Source organism: Marmota monax, unplaced genomic scaffold (assembly GCF_021218885.2).
Source record: "Marmota monax isolate L192 unplaced genomic scaffold, Marmota_monax_Labrador192_F-V1.1 WCK01_AAM20220418_F8-fsc00057, whole genome shotgun sequence".
Lineage (NCBI taxonomy): Eukaryota > Metazoa > Chordata > Mammalia > Rodentia > Sciuridae > Marmota > Marmota monax.
The window spans coordinates 2751407-2773220 of NW_026693933.1; the positions used below are offsets into that span (position 1 = coordinate 2751407).

The 21814-nt window shown below is 32.7% G+C and overlaps 1 protein-coding gene across 5 annotated transcripts in view; it reads right to left on the minus strand.

Annotated features, from left to right (window-relative positions):
* Positions 1-21814, minus strand: part of Crppa (CDP-L-ribitol pyrophosphorylase A) — a 332294-nt gene that overhangs the window by 199887 nt on the left and 110593 nt on the right. For all 5 annotated transcript variants that reach the window (XM_046463642.2, XM_046463640.2, XM_046463641.2 and 2 more), the window contains one exon: positions 1997-2094. In XM_046463642.2, coding sequence (XP_046319598.1) covers positions 1997-2094 — 98 coding nt within the window. The remainder of the gene's footprint in view (positions 1-1996; positions 2095-21814) is intronic.

Here is a 21814-nt window from a genome sequence, read left to right on the forward strand (position 1 = left end):
AGAGAATACTCTTTCTTCTCAGCAGAACTTGGACCCTTCTCTAATATGGACCATGTTTTGTGTAAGCTATCACATATGTTGGCATATAATTGTAATATTACCATTATATATTATTAGCATCTATAGGGTTATTTTTATAGCTCCCTTTCCATTAATTTTTACCTGCCTTTTTCTTGATTAGGCTTATTTTTATCAGATTTTAGTTGTATTATTTCTCCTCTATTTCATATATTTCTACTCTCACTTTTTCCTACCTAGTACATAATATGAAAATAATTTGATTCCTATCTAGCTTCTTTCTGATACAAGTACTCTTATATTATAAATGCTCATCTGAGCACTGTTTCATCCAAGACATTCTGGTATTTTAAGCTTTTTACTCACTTCATTCAAAGCACTTTTTATTTACTTTTCTTGTGTTTCTTCCTTGACCTCTGAGATATTTATAAGTGTGCCATCTAATTTTGAAACAGTTAACATGTGGGGAAGGGGTTGTATAGATCTTAAGATAATTGATTTCTAATGTATTAAAATATGTGGAAACAGTCTTCATGATTTTAAATGTTAAGAAAAGAAATGCAATTGGTTTTTATTATTTATTTATTGTGGTGCTGGGCATTGAACACAGGGCCTTGAGCATGTGAGGCAAGCACTCTACCAACTGAACTGTCTCCCCAGCCCCACAAATACTTTTTATATTAATATTAGTTATATACATATTAAAACTCATCAAAGTGCATACTTCAAATATGTGCACTTTATTGCACTTCAATTTTACGTCAATAAAGCTATGGGGAAAAAAAGAATTTCAGTAGAGAAAAATAAATCCCACATAAGCTTGATATAAGAAACAAAAGAGTAAAAGTTTCTATAGGCAATGTATTCAAATCAGAAACACCTATTCACAAAAGAAATGAAAATCATAACTTAAGATTTAATAAGATAAATGAAATTCTTAAAATAAGAATTGGAAAGAAATAGAAGTAGTTATTAGAACAGAAAAATTGAAGAAATTCATTCATTGCAGAATTGAAGGCTAAAATAAAAAGAACATAAGAGCAAATAAAATGATCTTTTCATGCCTGAAACAAAGGAAACTGGAAAGCAAAAAAATTCTAAAATGAAAAAGACATTTTAAAACTCCGAAAGAAAGCAGTAGCTAAGAGTGTATCATGCAACAAGAATCTCTGAAAACCGAACTTAACATAAAATGCTAAAAATGGCATAGTAATTTTCAGTAAATAAAAACACTTAAATCTAAACAATAAAAGAACACATAATATACCCCAGATCATCAACTAAAAATGGCTAACAGAAAATTCAAAGGAAACAACTGAACTTTAAAGAAAAAATAATTATTTGGGCCTTCATTCATACAGACTAAATCACCTATAAGACCAAAAAACAAAATTATATGTTCGTCACACTTGTACAAAACACTTTATTACAGAAGAAAATAGAGTAGAATATTTAAGATACTCAAGGAAAAATTTCTGAACCAAGTTTTTTTTTTTTTTTTTTTGGTCTCAGTTTTAATCTGGCCAAATCAACTTGAAGATTTTGTTCACGTGGAAGGACTTGGAAATACTGCATCCATGAGCCTTCCCTAGGCAATCTTTCAGAGGACTAGTTTTAGATGACCAAAATGATTCATGTGACATCAACCTAAGGATTGAAACTGGGGTATGGTGGCAGAGACACGCCTGCAATCCCAGCAACTAGGGAGGCTGAGGCAGGAGAAATTGAGAGTTCAAAGCCAGCTCAGCAACTTAACAAGGCCTTTAGCAACTTAGCAAGAACCTACTTCAAAATGAAAAGGACAGGAAAGGAAAAGGGAAGGGAGCATATTGAAGTCCTAAGTGTTAAGAGACCCAAAAATTCCACTGAGGCAGAATGATATTAAGACCAAATGGTGTTCATGCTTTATCAAGGATGATACCTTTTTTCTGCAAACATCTGCGGCAAAGTTTACCAAACTAAATCTTCAAATACTTACATTTAATTCAGTTTTTAGCACTTCTTCAAGAAGATGACCTATGTGTTCTTTATTTTCTTTTGTGTCCATAACTATACAAATTTCTTGTGATAGTCTCTCTGAAATAAAATGAAAAAAAATTAAAATTTTCACATTCAACAAAAGAATACAACAATAACCTCCCATGCAGACACCTGTGCTTAGCTGCTTTTCAAAGCCCTTGACTAAGAATAAGGAGGTTTTGGCTTCAGGCCACGTGGAGTAACCACTATTGTACACCAAGATATCTTCAATTATTTTTATACCCAAGGCAACAAATCTGTTCATTAAACACTGGTTGGTGAACAACCAATCATACCATACTTAACGGAAATAAGAGATCTTAGTAACTAGAAATCACAATCATTTGGTTTACCAATTCCTCTAGAATGCCAATGCAATAAAATTAAGTTTTTGTATTTACTTTATCATAATAAAAATAGTTCAATCTTTCTAAATTTGAACTTTCCTCTTAGAATTGCTTTCATAGTGTCCCAAAGATTTTGATAAGTTGTGTCATGATTCTCATTTACCACTAAGTATTTTTTTATTTCATCTCTCATTTCTCCTGCTACACATCAGTCATTCAATAGCATATTATTTAGTCTTCAGATGTAGAGTAGCTTCTTTTTTATTTTATCATTAATTTCTAACTTCAGACCATTGTAATCTGATAGAAAGCAAGGTAATCTCTATATTTTCTCAGAGAAGAATTGTTTTGTGGCATACTATATGATCTATCTTAGAGAAGCATCCATGAGCTGTGGAGAAAAAAAAATATATTGATTTTTCATTCACTGATGGATGAAATAGTCTATATATGTCCATTAAGCCTAAATTACTAATCGTACTTTTTTAGATCTATAGCTTGTTTTTGTTTGAAGGATTTAGCCAGTTGTGAGAGAGTTGTGTTAAAGTCACCCAGTATTATTCTGTTATGTCATATTTGAAATTGAGAAAAGTTAGATGATAGAGATGTTCTATTGTTTGGGGAATACATATGTAAGATTGTTATGTCTTGCTGATGTATAATTCCCTTAAGCAGTATGAAATGGCATTCTTGGTTAATTTTACTTGAGGTCCACTTAATCTGAGGACAGAAACCCCTGTTTAAGAGATCCATGCTAACAATATGTTAATTTCCAACCATTTTACCATCAGTCTGTTGATCTCTTTATGGGGTGAGTCTCTTGGTGACAGGATATTGTTGGGTCTTGAATTTTTAATCCAATGTGCCAGTCGATGTCTTTTGATTGATGAGTTTAGGGCACTGACATTCAGTGTTATTATTGAGAAATCATGTTTATTCCATGTCATTTTGATTTATTTCTGGTTTTTAATTTGAATGAGTTTCTCCTTTGATTGACTATTCCTTTAGTGTAGTTCCTCTTTTTGCTGGTTTTCAATTTTACATTTCATTTCTTCTTCATAAAATATCTTATGTTTTGTAGTATAGGCTTTCTAGCTGTGAATTCTTTTAACTATTGTTCATCATGGACATTTACACTTATATTTGGATTTTTTTTCTTACTTATATTTGGATTTTTTTTCATGTCTGACACTTCTGAAACCACTTATTTTTCATGGCTCTGTCTTTTGAGGACCAGGATATTTGATTAGTATATTTCAATCTGGTTTTGTATTATATTCTTATTTTTTATTTTTAAATTTTTTACTTTATATATAAGAAAGTTCATTGCCCTCAGCATATTCTTTATAAGGGTAGAACATCACCAAATAAATAACCTAACATTACATCTCAGAGCTCTACAAAAAGAACAAATCAACACCAAAAGCAGAAGGCAATAAATAAAATTCATAATGAAAAAGGAACTATCATGGCAGATCCCACTGAAATACAGACGATAATCAAACTATTTTGAAAATCTATACTCCAATAAAGTAGAAAATAATAAAGACATCAACAAATTTCTAGAGACAAATGACCTACCCGAATTGAATAAGGAAGACATAGAAAGTTTAAAAAAACTACAAGCAATGAAATTTAAAATGCCATCTAAAGTCTACCAAGAAAGAAAAGCCCAACCCGACACGGATTCTCAGCCAACTTCTACCAGAACTTCAAAGAACACCCATCCTCCTCAAATTATTGCATGAAATAAAAAAGGGAAGAACCCTTCCACACTCATTCTATGAAGCTAGTATCACCATGATCCAAAACCAAAGACACATCAAGGAAGAGAACTTCAGATCAATATACCTGATGAACACATATGCAAAAATTCGTAATACTGTCAAATCACATACAAAAACATATTAAAAAGATAGTATGTTATGACCAAATCAGGTTCATCCCAGGGATGGAAGGCTGGTTCAACATATAGAAATCAATAAAGGTGATTCATTACATCAATAAATTGCATGCTTATCTTAACAGATACAGAAACAGCATTTGACAAAATTCAGCATCCATTTACATTCAAAAGTGACAAGGACAATAGAAACACACCTCAACATTATTAAAGATATATATGCTAAACCCAAGGACAATATCATTCTAAATGCAGAAAAAAATAAAATCATTCCCTCTAAAAACTGGAATAAAACAGGAACACCCTCTTTCACCACTTCTATTCAACATAGTCCTTGAAAACCTAGCCAAAGCAATTAGACAAAAGAAATTAAAGTGATACAAACAGGAAAAGAATACCTCCAAACTATCCCTATTCGCAGTGACATGATTCTATATTTAGAAGACCCAAAAACTTCAGCAGAAAACTTCTAGAACTCATAAATGAATTCAGCAAAGTAGCAAGATATAAATGAGTTTCATTCCTATACACCTATAAATACACCCATAAATAAGTTGCATTACTATATATCAATGACAAATCAGCTGAAAGAGAAATCCAAGAAGTTATCCTATTCACAATAACATCTCAAAACAATAAATATTTGGGAATCAATGTAACAGAAGTGGTGAAATACCTCTAAAATGAAAACTACAGAGCACTAAAGAAAGAAATGGAATATGAGCAGAATAAAAAATGGTTAAAGGGAAAAAATAAAGAGAAAGAAATTGAAGACCTTTAGAAAATGGAAAGACCTCCCATGTTCCTGGATAGGCAGAATTAATATTGTCAAACTGGCCATACTACCAAAAGCACTATACAGATATAATGCAATTCTTATTAAAATTCCAATGACATTCTTCATAGAAATAGAACAAGCAGTAAAAAAATTCACTTTTGGATAATACTAAGCCCAAAATAGCCAAAGCAATTCTTACCAAGAAAAGTGGTGCCAGAGGCTTCACAATGCAAGACCTTAAATTATACAGCAGCGCTATGGTAACAAAAATGGCGAGGTATTGACAGAAAAACAGACATGAAGACCAATGGTACAAAATAGAAGACAGAGACAAACCCACATAAATACATTTATCTGAGACAAAATCTCCCATATGTTGGAGAAATAAAGCCTCTTTAACCAATGGTGCTGGAAAACTGGAAATCCATATGTAGCAAAATGAAATTAGACTCCCTATGTCTCTTCCTGTAAAAAACTCAACTCAAAGTGGATCAAGGACCCAGGCATTAGACCACAGACCCTGTGCTTACTAGAAGAAAATGTAGGCCCAACTCTCCATCATGTCAGCTTTGCAACTGACTTACTGGACAAGATTTCTAAAGCACAAGAAGTAAAATTAAGAATCAGTAAGTAGGGCGGTAACAAACTAAAAAGCTTCTTCAAGGCACAGAAAACAATGAAGAGCACGAACAGAGAGCATACAGAATAGGAGAAAAATTTTTCCACCCGCACATCGATAGAGGATTGATCTCCAGGATATATAAAGAAATAACACCAAAAAAAAAACATCCTAATCAAGAAATTGGCTAAGGAACCCAACAGGCACATCACAGAAGCAATACAAATGGTCAATAAATATATGAAAAAGATTCAACATCTCTAGAAATTAGAGAAATGCAAATCAAAACTACACTGAGAGTTCATCTCACTCCAATCATAATGGCAATTATCAAAAATACAAGCAACAATAAATGTTGGCAAAGATGTGAGGGGAAAAGGTATGTTCATACATTGCTGGTGGGACTGCAAATTTGGTACAACCACTCTGGAAAGCAGGATGGAGATTCCCCAGAAAACTTGAATGGAACCACCATTTGAGCCAGTTATCCTACTCCTTGGCATATACCCACAGGACTTAAAATCAGCGTATTACAGTGACACAGCCACATCAATGTTTATAGCGGCTCAATTCGCAATAGCCAAACTATGGAACCAACCTAGTTGCCCTTCAACAGATGAATGGATAGCAAAGATGTGGTATGGATACACAATGGAATATTACTCAACCATAAAGACAAATGAAATTATGGCATGTGCTGATCAATGGATGAAGTTGGAGAATAACATTAACATTAAGTGAAATAAGTCAATCCCAAAGAACCAAAGGCCAAATGTTTTCTCTAATATGTGGATGCTAACATACAATAAGGGATGGGGGAGAAAATAAAAGTACTATGGATTACACACAGGGAATGAAGGAAAGAGGGGGAATGAGATATGACAGTGGAATAAATCTGATATTACTTTCGTATATTCATTTATGAATACATGACTAGTATAGTGACATTTTAAAATAACAAGCCTTCTAATGAACATGATATATTCCTCCACTTTCCAAAATCTTCCTTAATTCCTCTGAATAGTGATCTATAGTTCCCAGTATGGAGTACTTTTACAATTATATTTACTTCTCCTGTTGATGCTACTGTAAATTGACTTTTCAATTTCACCTATTTCTTACATAAAAACAAATTTTATGCAGACCTTATAGTCAGTAAACTTGCCAAATTTACATATAAACTGTTTTATTCATTAGTTCAGATTCTCTAGGTACACACATGATTGTAATCTTATGTCCTTCTTTCCAAACCATAATTTTATCTAATAAAACTCAGAATTTTGCCTCCATTTCAGGAGAAAAATTAGTAATCTTACTTCCTTATAAAGCCATGTTATATTTCATTAAGTAATCACACTGTTTAAAATTGAGAAGCATTCATTTCCAAATCTAAAGAAAACTCAGACTGCTATCATATTTTCTTTTGAATTCTTTTATAGAATTTGCTTGTAAAAGCCAACTGCATCTAAGGGAGAGCCTGAGAGCCTGCAATTATAGATGTAACACTTAAAAGTAAACAGCTATTCATATTCTTATATTATCAATTTAGTTAGTTGTATTTGCCTAAGAACATATTCATATTATCTATATTCTCATGACTATTAGCAATAAACCTTCAAATTAAATGATATATTCCCCCACTTTCCAAAATCTTAATTTCTTAACTCTGTAAATGTCCATAAGAGCTCCATTAATGTTCCTTTTCCATTTGATACTAATTAAGCCTTATTTTGTAATTTGGCAGAATATTACCTACTAATGTTTTCCAAGAAAAAATTTAATGAAGTGCTTTGTATCAAATTACTATAAACTTAATGACTTAAACTACCACCTGCTAAATAAAGTCTTCTTTAAGGCTGAGTAATATCCCATTGTGTATATATACCACATTTTCTTTATCCATTCATCTGTTGAAAGGCATCTATGTTAGTTGCATAGTCTGGCTATTGTGAATTGAGTTACCATAAACATTGATGAGGCAGTGTCCCTGTAGTATTCTGTTTTAAGTCCTTTGGGTATAGACCAAGGAGTGGGATAGCTGGGTCAAACGGTGGTTCCATTCCAAGGTTTCTGAGAAATCCCATACCACTTTCCATAATAGTTGCACCAATTTTCAGTCCCACCAGCAATGTATGAGTGTACCCTTTTTCCCATATCCTTGTGAAAATTTATTGTTTGTATTCTTGATTATTGCCCTTCTGACTGGAGTGAGATAAAATCAGAGTAGAATGAAATTATGGCATTTGCTGGTAAATGGATGGAGCTGAAGAATATCATACTAAGAAATAAACCAATCCCAAAAAACCAAAGTATGAATGTTTTCTCTGATATGCAAATACTAATTCACAATAAGGGGTGGGGGAGCTAGGGAAGAATAGGGTAACTTTGGATTAAGTAGAGGGGAGTGAAGGAATGGGAGGATGTATGAGGGATAGGAACAATAGTAGAATGAATTATTACCCTATATACATATATAACTACATAACTGGTGTTATTCTACATCATGTACAACCAAAAGAATGAGAACTTATACTCCACTTATTTATGGTGTGTTAAAATGCATTCTACTCTCATATATAATTAATTAGAATTAAAAAAAGGATCTGAACATTAAACAAATTCTCTTGGGCTAGGGTTGTGGCTCAAGCAGTAGTGCACTCGCCTGGCATGCGTGCGGCCCGGGTTCGATCCTCAGCACCACATACAAAAAAAACAAAGATGTTGTGTCCGCCGAAAACTCAAAAAATAAATATTAAAATTCTCTCTCTCAAAAAATATTCTCTATTGTCAAGCAGTGATTTGAAGAAAAATTTAAAACTACCATTGACTAATTACTACCCAGTGCTATTAGGTGGGGGGTTGGACACACATGGAAATCACATAGCAAGTGAGGAAAAATATGAATGTCTAGTGAATTACTGAAATCTAGGTAAAATACATGGAAGTTACCTGTGCTATTCTTGCATGTTTTAAGTTTGAAAGCACACTAAAATAAAAAGTACTCTTTGAAAAGACAGTAAGATATGAAAATGCATTAATAGGAGGCTTAAAATTCACCTCTATTGTCATTAAAGGTCATGAGGAAAACATGAGTAATGCTCTAATTCAAATCCAAGTAGCATGATAATAAATTTGGTGGATCTCTAATATTGGTTTCTATATTGTTAGCTCATTGCTTGACATTTCAAGGTATTTTTCTGCCACAAAGGTGTATGCCAGGCTGACTGTTTTCTTACATGGATATACATATGTCCTCTACTACTAATAACAAATTGTCATTCTGTTTACAGTAAAAGACTAGGCTAAGTTCAAAATCATCATGAATTCTCTAATTCAGAGATTCTCATCTGGTTGCACATAAGAATCAGCTAAGTATCTATTCCATTTGCATTTTTCAAATACATAGGTTTCTAGTTTATCCAACAAGATTCCAGCATATATTTCTGTGAAATGCAAACATGATTCTGATGTACAGCCAAATTGAAAGCCTCTGCTTAGTATGTATACTGTTTTTGTTTGCATGTGAAAGGATTAGAAGAGTTTCTCTCCTTGAAAAAAAACTGATTGTTCTCTTTTAAAAACATATAAATTGGCCACTATAACTGATTAACTTTCCTCCCAAAATGGTATAACTCTTTGGGGGTAATATTTCAGTTTTATTTAATCTTCTCCCACGATGTGGCAATTAGTGAATTCAGTGAATAGTGAATTTACGAAGAGGTAGTGAATCACCCATTGCACAAAGACTTTGATATTTCTGGTACAAAACTATTAAGGAAAGCTACAAACCATCCCATCACTACTGTTACCTACATGTCTCACTGGGATTTACAGTTCAGCAATTTATCTCAAAATACTATAAAGGTGATATAAAAAACAGTATACATACAACATATCATGAACATGACAGGCATTCAATAATACACTAAGAAAATACAAGTTTTAAATTTTTACACAAATTCAATTAAGTATTTTAACCAATGACAAGAGTAGTATATTCACACTGTGGCAATATTTCACATTCATCAACTCAAAGAAGAAACTAAAGATCAATCAATTCAGGGCTGGGCTTGTGGCTTGGCGGTAGAGCACTCACCTAGCATGCATGAGGCACTGGGTTTGATCCTCAGCACCACATAAAAATAAAGATATTGTGTCCACCTATAACTAAAAAATAAATATATTTTTAAAAAGGTTAATCAATTCCTATACAAAGTCATATTTTTTCCTTTTCTTTTATAATGCTGGCGATTGAACCTGTACTCTTCTCGTGCATGCTAGGTAAGTGCTCTAACACTGAGCTACATTTTTTCAGCCCTACTCTGTAAGGATACATCAATATAGCAGAAACACACAATATAGGACAAAGTAAAGGAGAACAAGATAGGTAGAACAGTTGTTTAACTCTTTACTAAAATATCAATGGTATAACTATTGATATCTTGTGGCTATTGTCTTTACTGTTTAAGACAACAATGACAATTATAAAACCTCCTATTATTCCCCCTATTTTTGAAAACAAGAAATCTCAAAGAGGAAAAAATTAAGATATAATGTTCAATCAGCAATATTATGAGTTCATAAGGCATTTCTTCTTTATACAAACAGAAAATTGAACTTCAGATACAGAATTCACTTATTTGAAAAAATAACCAAGCATTTACCATTCCAGTGTAAACTATATCACTACCTAAATAAGAAACATTTCTTTATAAGAAACCAATTTATGTCATTAAAATATGATTTATACTCCTTCTAATGTAGGAATAAAATTAGGCATTAAATATCAGTGGTTATCATTAGATGCATTGTGATAAAAACACAACATCTCTAAAAGATGAATCTAAATTCATCTAAAGATGAATCTAAGTTGGATCAAGCTCCAGGATCCAGCTACTATTTTATAGAGGACAAAGAGATGAAGAAAGGTACAGAACTCTATCATGCACTATGCACTGAACAAAATTCAGAACAGAACACCTACAGACCACGTGGGCCGGCTTCAGCAAGACAAACTAAGAAAAATAAATGAATAGGGGAACTGTAGGTTAAGTGGGATTTAAATGGCATTTTCTTTTAAAAATACCACAACTAAAATACAATATCTAGGAAAGTACATGTGTGTGAAAGAGCTCCTAAAAAAGGTGAAGTGGCGATTGCTATAAAATCTGGATAGCTGCTACTTTGAGGAAGGGTGCAGTTCCTAGTTAGGCAAAGGTTCAGCAAAGGCTTCTTCTATGGATAATGTTATATTATTCATTCGAGTAGTTATGCAGATGTGTATTATTTTATAGATTTGTTTGGTTTGGATTTTTACATCTATAATTTGACATTAAGACATTTTTACAAATACAAAAATAGTTATCTGCATATACACTAATCCTTTCACCCACACTACTTCTCATTCAGAAATATCTTTATAAATGATCAAGAGACAAAATAAAGTCTTGGGTATGTTGCAAAGACAAAGATCTCTGAACATGGAACTAAAATAATGGAGAAACTTCCTAAATTTTTACTTAAAACTATTGAGAACATGAAATAATAAGAAAAAAAGGCACTTCTATTTTCATATAGTTTTAGGCTTAAAGCCTACTTTAATTCTAATTAATGCAATTTACTAATACAAAGATACTGTTAGCCTTTTTTAAGATCAAAGGAGTATACCATTCACTGTAGGTTTTTCATATATAGCTTTTATTATGTTGAGCTAACTTCCTTCTCTCCATTTGAATGTTAAAGGATTTTACAAAATATTTTTTCTTCATTGAGATGTAGCCTTTTTTCCTTCATTTGGTAATGATATTTATTGATTTTTTTATTTTCAATAATATTTGCATTTCAGAATAAAACATACTTGGTTATAAGTCAATAAGCTGCTAAATTCCATTTGCTAGGAGAAGTTGAGCATCTGTAATCCAAAAATCCAAAATCAATTAAACAATGACATAATGGAATGACGGTCAGCTTGGAATTCTGGAACACTTTAATTTTCAGATTTGAGATACTCGATGGTAACGTCTACACAAATACTTCCAAATTAAAAAAAAAAACATCTGAAACACTTCTAGTTCTGAATATGTTGGATAAGAGATACCCCACCTCTATTTTGTGAAATAATAAAAAACTTTTCCTTTAAGATCGGAGCAAGAACACAATGTCCACTATAGCCACCTCCATCCAACCCAGCACTGGAAGTTCTAGCCAAGGAAGCAAGAAAAACAAAGCAACCAAATGGTAAAGGAAGTCAAAAGTATTTTCACAAATGTTTTCTATGTAGAAAATCCTAAAGATTCCACTGAAGTTAGACTGAATTCAGTAAAATAGAAAAATACAAACTCAACAAAAATTATTTGAATTTCTACATATTAACAATGAGCAATCAAAAAAGGAAGCCATGAAAACTTCACTTAAATAGTATCAAAATGAATAAAACACAGGAATGAACTCAACTAAAGAGGTGAAAGATTTGCACAATAAAAATGATAAAAGATTGCTGGAAGAAACAAGTACAGACCCACCCCTTATTCATGGACAAAGAAGTTAAAACATTGATATGCCCAATATTATCTACAGATTTAATGTAATCCTTATCAAAATTCCTGTGACCTTTTCAGAAATTGAAAAGCCTGCCCTAAAATCATATAGAATATCAAGAGACCTCTGCATAGTCAAAACAATCTTGAGAAAGAACAAAGCTTAAGGAATTGTGCTTCCCAATTTTAAAAGTTACTACAGAGCAGTAGTAATCTACATAGAGTAACCTAAACAGTGTGGTAGTATCATAATCAAACATTAAAACCAATGATATAGAACAGAGTCCCCCAAATGCTCACATATATGGTCAATCAAGTTTTGGCAAGGGGACCGAGACCATCCAATGGAGAAACAGTCTTTTTTCAACAAATGGTACTGGGAAAACTGGTAGTAACAGATAAATGACACTGTTACTTAACATAAAACACAAAAATTAACTTGAAATAATATATTTTCAAAACTTAGGGAAAAAATAAGGCAAAAGCTTTATTAACTGAATTTGGCAATTATTTCTTGCATGTGACACCATAGGCAGAGGCAACAAAAGAAACGAACAAATTAGACTTCATAAGAACAAAAAGATTTTGAGTTTGCTCTCCTCTCCTATCACCTGAGGATGTGATGTTCATCCTCTTGACGTCTACCTTTTGCCACATGAGGACACAAAAGCAGCCCACCCCATATAGTACCTTGCTTTTGCCATGTCCCAGAACTGAGAATTTGTTCTTTACAAGATATGCAGTTTGTAACATTCTCTTACAGAAGTAAAGATGGACTAAGACATTGAACTGGCCTTTTATGTTGATGAACATCCCTCTTCATCACAAGTTTCCATGGTCCAAACTCAACTTGGCTGTAAACACTACTTTTCTTTTGATTACTGTATGAAAGATGTGATTTTTCTTTCATTTGCCTTTAACATACCTATATTATTGGAGATGAGCTCTTACAAAGAGTATATAGTTGGTTCATATTTTAATATTTACTGTGAAAATACTTGCCTTTTAATTGGTGTGCAGAAATAACTCATGTTTAATGCAACTGGCACATGTGGATCTAGGTTATATACTTTTCTTGCTCTGTTTCTCCTATAGCTCCTTTTCACTTAAATTTAAAAATACTAAAAAAAGTTTCTCTTGAGTGATTAAATTTCTTCATACAGTTTTTGCTCGTTTTCTCCAATGTTTGTTCTAGAAATCACAATACATATGCCAATCCCTTCTAGTCCACATAAAACATGTTACCTCACCAAATAAAAGGCAGATCCCCAACAGTGATATATGTCCCTTTATCCTACCCCTTTGCATTGTTGGTTACAAAGCTTTTTCTGTCTCCTTTAAGAAAACAATCTCATAAAATATAACCTTTATTCTTATTGTTCAGGAGTTTTAAAAACTAAATTAATACTTTCTATCCCTTAGATTTTTCCATTTTCCATTTCAAGACCATTACTTGATGTAGCACTTTAAAATTCTATTTATTCAGATATTAGTTCTTTTATTCAACTTCTGATATTTCATTATTTGCTGTGGCATTTCCGTCTATGGGAAGAGCTTTCTTTAGATATTTAGAATACATCTGCTGGTAATGAATTCTTAGTTCTGAGAAAGAATTTAAGATTTCTATTGAAATTGTTCTTCCTATATACAGAATACTTGGTTAATAGTGTGTTTTTAATACTGCTAATCTTGTTCTACTTCCTTCTGGTCTGCATAGATTTTAATGAGAAGTCTAGAGTCATTCACATTATTCCCTTATAAATAATGTGTTACTTATTTGCAAGATTTTTTTGTATGCCTTCAGTTTTTAGCAGTTTGATTATGAAGCATCTGTGGATTTCTACAGGTTCATGATGGACTTAATGAAGCTTCCTGATCAATAGACTCATGTTTTGCCAAATTAGGGAGATTTCATTCCTAGTCAATTCAAGGTCTTGTTTCTGTACTGCAGTCTTCCTTGTCTTTCTGGGGCTGAGATGATTTCTATCTCTCAATATCAATCACTATTAATTTCCATCCCAACCTCTGCAAATCTCTTCATTCTGTTGAGAAATTCTAAATGATCCACTTAACTTCACTCATCTTGGTCTAAACTAAAATTTAATTCCTCATACTTTCTATCCCTTAGATTTTTCCATCTTCCATTTCAAGACCATTACTTGACGTAGCACTTCAAAATTCAGTGCTTTAAGATATTTCCAGAAAATTCCGACAAAGGTATCATCTCAACAAGTATTGATTGTCCGTTCCTATGAGTTCAGAGTTTGATTTTTTGTATACCAAATGATTTGAATTATATTCTATATATTAAGATACTCTACTATTAGATAATGCTCTGGCAAAATTCTGTATTCCATCCAAATTGTCACCATTTCCACTGTAAATCAACTCAGTTTTCCTCATGCTCCAATTTTAACAATCTTCTGTATCATGCTTCCAGTTCCATTTTCAAAGCTTTTTTGGTACCATTTGGATCAATCTCCCACGTGTGCCGCTAAATGGCCCGAAACCCAATTTATCCATTAGTTCAATAATTAAAATCTATCATGTAATGTTTGGGGTCAAATCCATTTATGTGCAGCTCAAAGGTATGAACATTCTGTGTTCCTCTACCACAGTATCTCCTTTTTTCCATTTCCCTAGTACATACCTTATCAATATTTCTAACAGAAAGCTGGACCTTTACCATACTTGCTTCACATTTCCATTGACTACACTTCTATCCAGAGCTAAGCAACAGAAGACAAAAAAGAAACAGTGTTGACCCCACCCCTTGAAACCACAGAAAGTCTTCAGAGAGAAATGTTTTATTCCGAATTTTAAGCTCCATCAGGCTTCTATTGCTACCACTATCAGTACCACCACTTATCACATGACTGCTCAGGAAATAAAATATTAGAGTAAGAGAAAAGGAATTTCTCTCTTATCATTAGGAGACCCTCTTCCTGCTCTTCTGATGATATACAGAAGGCTTCTCTAGCAGGTCTATTTTGGTATCTATTTATGACTTTCAAGCTGCATTGGATCCAGGTCAGGACACACAGAAAAATAAAAAGCAGAGTTCACCGCCAAGACAATACTTCAAACTTGGGTTTTCTGCATTAGTCCATCTACCTCTAACCTTCAAATATTCAAACAGCTAGTCTGCATATTCTGTCTCGTTTTATGGCTTCTTTCAATAGAAAAGTGGTTTTGCTCCATCTTATCAAGAAAAAGATCCATTCTGCGCAAATGAGAAAAAATATCTACACATAAAATTTCATTTAATAAGCATAAAATGAAGTTTCTAAGATTATATTGATATTAAATTAGCTGTTTTCTTATCGGTGTATGAAACATTTCTTACAATCAATTGAACCTTAAATACAACTTGGTATAAACAAAGTACCTGTGATATGATTCTCTAGTCAAACAATGTTACATTGTGGTTGACAGCTGTTTGTCTAACATCAAAAAAAAATGTGGTAAAGACTGCCTAAATATCTCTCATCTGTATAATTATAATAATAATGAGCTAATACTCGCCAGTAGTACCCTGAAACAAATGCTCAGGGACATTAAGCTTAATTAAAAAAAGACATCCTGGATGCTATACCAGTCCACAATGTATTACAAAATTCAGTACTCTCGAATAACAAAACAACCCACAATCACTGAAGCATATAAGGATGCAAATTAGAGGAGACAACTTTTCAGGAGGTCAGTTGTTCTTTTGTACAGGAGCCTTCACGGAAATAACTACTATGCACTGTTAGTCCCAAATGGAGGAAGGCATGGTAGCTCTTTCAAGTAGAGGATGTGCTTCTGGTTTTTCTTATTTCCTTGCTTTTCAAGTGGTTGATGGTGGGAGCGAGGTAGGAACACTGTCAGAATTCCAGCCACATCACCTAGAGGGTGCATCGAAGGATGCCTAGTTTGATATCTTGAACATCAAAATATGGAACATCACAGTTCCAACTGTCAGACTTCTTTGAAATTCTCTCAAGTTTCAGACAAGTTGTGTGTTAGTCAGCTTTTTGTCACTGTGAACAAAATCCCTGACAAGAACAGTTTAGAGGAAGAAAAGTTTATTTTGGCTCATGATTTCATAGGTTCAGTCTAGACTGGCTGGCTCCAAGGCAGAAACATCAAATCAAAAGGGTGTGGTTGAAGAAAAGCTATTTAGCTTATGGCGACTCCAAGGCAGACAGAGAAGAGCCAGAGACAAAATATAATCCCCAAGGACATGGCCCCAGTAAGCTTCTACCCCCAGCCATGCCCCACCTACCTATAATTATCACCCAGTAATTTATTCAAATTATTACTCCATCAAATGGATCAATCAAAGGAACAATTACTTTAGAGCGCTCATGATCTGATGATTTTGCCTCTCAGTATTCCTACATTGCCTGATACATGAGCTTTTCAGGGGACACCTCATATCCAAACCCTAACAAGTTGCAAGTACACAGAATTTCTTCAAGGCTTTCAAACCCTGGCTAAACGATCTTAGCAATCTAAAATCTCATACTTTTGTTAGGATACATAGTGTAGTGATATATAGTAATATACACTGTCATTTCATAAAAGCTCAATTCCAGTGTCATTCTAATAAAAATCCTTCAGAAGCAAGAGGAGTAATAATGTATAAATCTCAAAGTTCATGAAGGAAATAATTTTCCTCTTAATTTCATTCAGACAAATAAGATACTGAGTTAGTTCCATAAGCAAATAGACTAAAAATTCATAAGTTTGCCCTTTAATTTTCTTGGGCTGTTCACTACACTGACCCCTCAAGATTTTAGTATTCTTAGATAAATAAGATGTTTCAAGTTCTAATCCTTCAAAATGAGGGCAGTACCTTTTACTGCCCTGAATTCCTTGAATCAAAAACCAGTATTATAGACTAGTCTAAGATGTTAAATTGATATTAATTATAATCACCTTTATTGAGACTACAGAAAGATGCTTTCAGTTTCTCTCAACACCCTGATCAGGAAGCTATTAGTTTAAGAAGCGGGAAGGCAAGCAATAAACAAAGTGAAAGCAGCCAATAAGCCATAAGTACAGACAAGCAGAAAGGAAGATCCATAAATAAAATCTTTCCAAAAAACTCAGGTATGCACACTCAAATTAAGAGGTCAAGTGCTCTTCTGAGTAGTTGTATTGCTAACTATGCATGTTTCAATTGGAGGGCAGTCATATATAGGCAGATTTTTAAAAATATGTTTTCATATATTATCAGATCTTAAGCACATTGTTAAATGAGTCACAGAAGATAGAATGAAATTTCCTGCCTTAGAACCAAAAGTAAGAAACAGGCATGTGACATCTTGTCTTTCCCATGAATGTTTTTATGTGTAAGCAGAATATGCATATTACTCTTTTCCAAGTGAATGATACCATACTTTTTTGCTTTTTTAAATTTCTATAGCTGAAAAAGAATATTTAAGTTAGGGGCATTTATTTACAAAATGTTTTATTGGTTTGAAAATAAACCCTATAATTGGGTTTATAGTCCTTGAGTGTTCACTACCTACAGCAGAGTGAAGTGTAAGTAGATGGCTTTTGTCTGTTATCAAGTCTTACTTAACTAGTTACTTAATAACTAACTGTGACCTTCCAAGATTTTGAACATGACAGACTTACTTGCCTGTGCTTGAATTACCATTTCACTGATGACAAATTAAGAAAATCTTAAGATTAAACAAACAAGTGAACTCTACTTTCTCTAATCTTCCCCCAAATATTTAACTTTCCAATTTACATCTTTTTTTAACAATAAAATTCCAAGGGCACAAAACTACTTTTAAATTATTTCACAGCCTTTCTGTTCTTACTGATTAAAACTTTATGCAAATGTTCTTACATACTCACATAAGATACAATCACAGTACTATTTTCAAGAAAGTGAAAAACAAAAACTATTATGTACAAAGAAGTTTTGGTATTGATGGGAAAATTTGAAAAATTAAGTATCAGTCAAAAGCCAAAAAGCATCACAACTTAAAGTTTAAGTAAAGCTTAGCTGTCACTTTACATTGTTCAAAAAACAAAAGCATGGTTAATATCATAAAAGGCATCATCACTGTGTGTTTAATAAGAAACATCTGATGATGGAGCTGGGGTTGTGGCTCAGGGGTAGAGTGCTCGACTAGCATAAGCAAGGGGCTGGGTTCGATCCTCAGCACCACATAAAAATTAATAAAGTTACTGTTTCCTACTACAAAAAAAGAATGAAAAGAAAGACCTGATGAGGACATACTACAGATGAAGAACATTGTTCAGTTATACATGTAGAAAATCTGATTTAAATCATTCATTTTTTCAACTTGATTCAAGTTTCAAAATAATTTTGCACTTAAAAAAATCACAGTTATAAGTAAAAGTTGTTAAAGAATAACTAAGAAATTAAGTATAAGGTGTTTCATACAATTTCAACACAATCTTATTAAATTTCAGTAATACTGAACCAAGTTTATTCACATGATCTTATTTCATGTCTTTCAAGTTAGTGCCAACTTAAAAGTACAGCTATTTTTAAGGTCTAAGCACAAACAAATTCAATTGATTTTCTTTAAAAAATTATTCTGGTAGGAAAGCTAATTGTGGGTAAAAAGGGGTTAGAAATGATGATGCAATGTGATGATCATTATTTCCAAAGTACAAGTATGAAGACACGAATTGATGTGAATATACTTTATATACAACCAGAGATATGAAAAACTGTGCTCTATGTTTAATAAGAATTGTAATGCATTCTGCTGTCATATCTAAATAAAATAAATAAATAAAAGCTTTTCATATGAAAAAAGACTAAAAAAATTCAAGCAAAGAAATCCTTGCATGTATGATTTTGTCAAAATGAACCCAATTACTATGTATATTTATGGTACACTCATAAAATTTTAAAAATTCAAAAAGATATAAAGCTTTACTGCTCCTAAAAACTTACTGGAAGAAATCCACCTGTATCACTATATTTTCCAAATAAAATGTAAAATGTCTGAGCCAGAAAAAGATGTCCTATATCAGAGAAAAATCAATTAACTTCCTTTAAAATAAAACAAATGTTTAATAAATGTAAAACATTAAATAATGACTAGGAAAAAACATGAATACTTAAATGAATATTAATAACTAATTTTAACTAAAGCCAGTTGAAACTGGAATGATTTTCAATTTTAATTTCTATTTTTTCCATTTTTATAAAAACTACCATATGAAAAGAGACACCATAGGCAATTTTTATAGCACAAATTTACTTGGAATCATAATTATAATCAGAAACGAATAGAATGAAATTGTTTTTTATAACACTCTTTAGCCACAAAAAAGAATATATTAGAGGATTGCTGAATGGTAGTGGTAGAAAATAAATACAATATTTTATTTAAAAATTCCATAGGGTCTTTTCTTCTCAGAAAATTTTAGAATATTCACCCTTTTGCCAGGATATGGTCAGCATATTAAATCAATTGTGGGTTGGGACTGTTTGTATGGCTTGTGTAAATCTAGATAAAGTATGTTACCACTGGCATCTGTTACCACTTTAATATAGTTTGGGTTCGTTTGAGCATGCAGAACAGGCTTTGGGTGGGCTCAACCAGTTTGTGAGACAAAAGTACAATACTTCTTTTGTTAAATGGATGTTTACAAGCTTATCAGTCAGCTCAGTGTCTTCTTGCACCAATTAATCACACTACTCTGGAAAACTTTGTTTTCATTTTCACTCCATAGAAGCTTGAAAGAGTTAAACATTAAATAACAATAAACAAATCCAACTCTCTACTGAGGAAAAAATATATTGAAACTGCTTTGTTTTACATAGCTATAACAAATTGTGATTAACTATACTTTAAGCCAGGCTCTACAAAAGACAAATGCAAAAGTACCACTTTCTATAAAGTTTCTTAATGATAGCTCATCATAAATGGAAATTCAAGTAAATGTTGATGCTAAAATAAACTTAAAAATAACATAAAATATTTATAAATGATTCGGCCAGGTATGGTAGTGCATGCCTATAATCCCACTACCTTAGGAGGCTGAGGTAGGAAAATCACAAGTTCAAACCCAGCCTCAGTAACCTAGCAAGGCTCTAAGAAACTTGCTGAGAAAGTGTATCAAAAATTTTTTAAAAATAAATAAATAAAAAGTGTTGGCAAGGATACACTGCTGGTGGGACTGAAAACTGGTACAGCCAATATGGAAAGCAGTATAGAGACTCTGGAAAATTGGGAATGGAACCACCATTTGACCAAGCTATCCCTCTCCTTGGTCTATACCCAAAGGAATCAAAAACAGCATACTATAGGCACACAGCCACATCAATGTTTATAGCAGCACAATTCACAAGAGCTAAACTGTGGAACCAACCTAGATGCCCTTCAATAGATGAATGGATTCAAAAAATGTGGCATATACACACAATGGAATATTACTCAGCAATAAAAGAGAATAAAATCATGGCATTTGCAGGTAAATGGATGCAGTTAGAGGAGATAATGCTAACTGAAGTTAACCAATCCCAAAAAAACAAATGCCGAATGTTTTGATATAAGGAGGCTGATTCATAGTGGGATAGGGAGAGGGAGCATGGGAGGAATAGTTGAACTCTAGATAGGGCAGAGGGGTGGGAGGGGAAGTGGGGCATGGGGTAATTAGTGATGGTGGAATGTGATGGACATTACTATCCATGTATGGAGACACGAATTGGTGTAAATATACTATGTATACAATCAGAGATATGAAAAATTGTATTCTCCATATGTAATAAGAATTGTAATGCATTCCACTGTTATATAAAAAAAAATTAAAATAAATAAATATCAGGGGTTGGGGATATGGCTCAGTGATTAAGCTCCCCTAGGTTCAATCCTTTGTACTAAAAAAATAGTAAACTTAAAAATAAGATTTGGAGACTCACCATTTATTTACAATTGAGAGATTTCTATCAAAAAGTTGCCTGAAGTTAGCAAACCTAACCTCAAATATCAATGCAATCATATTTTTCCCACCATCTAAATTTCTATGCTGCATCAAAGACATTGATGTGAATGTAAATTAAGACTGATCAAAATACATACACTATTCTAGTAACAAGTTTGAGGATACAAAATGCTCTGGTAAGAAATGAGATTTGACATTTATCTTAGAAATGGTTTAGTTTGAAAAATACTAAGAAAATAATTTCATCAGCATATTTGTTGACCATATATAATTAGGATTCAAGGGAAAAAGCAACTCAGGAGTGACAAGTTCTAGAATACTAACATTCATAACATAGCATGAAAAAAAATAAAATAAAAGAGGAAAAACTCTTGTGTCTATATAATGAATATTAGGCTATCAGATTTATCAAAACAATTAAATAGTACCTAACTGATCATTATTAAATTGTACACAATATTATTATTCTGATATTGAATTTTTATTGTTATATTGTTTCACTGGGCTTGTCTAGGAATCTGTCATTCCACTGTGATCTAGTTCCCACACACCCATCATGCCAGCAACAAACACTCTGGAAGACTACACAGCAGGCTTACTGAAGCACTGGCAGGAAGCTTCTAAGTCTTAACTTTATAATCATTCTTCATCAGGCCCACTGAA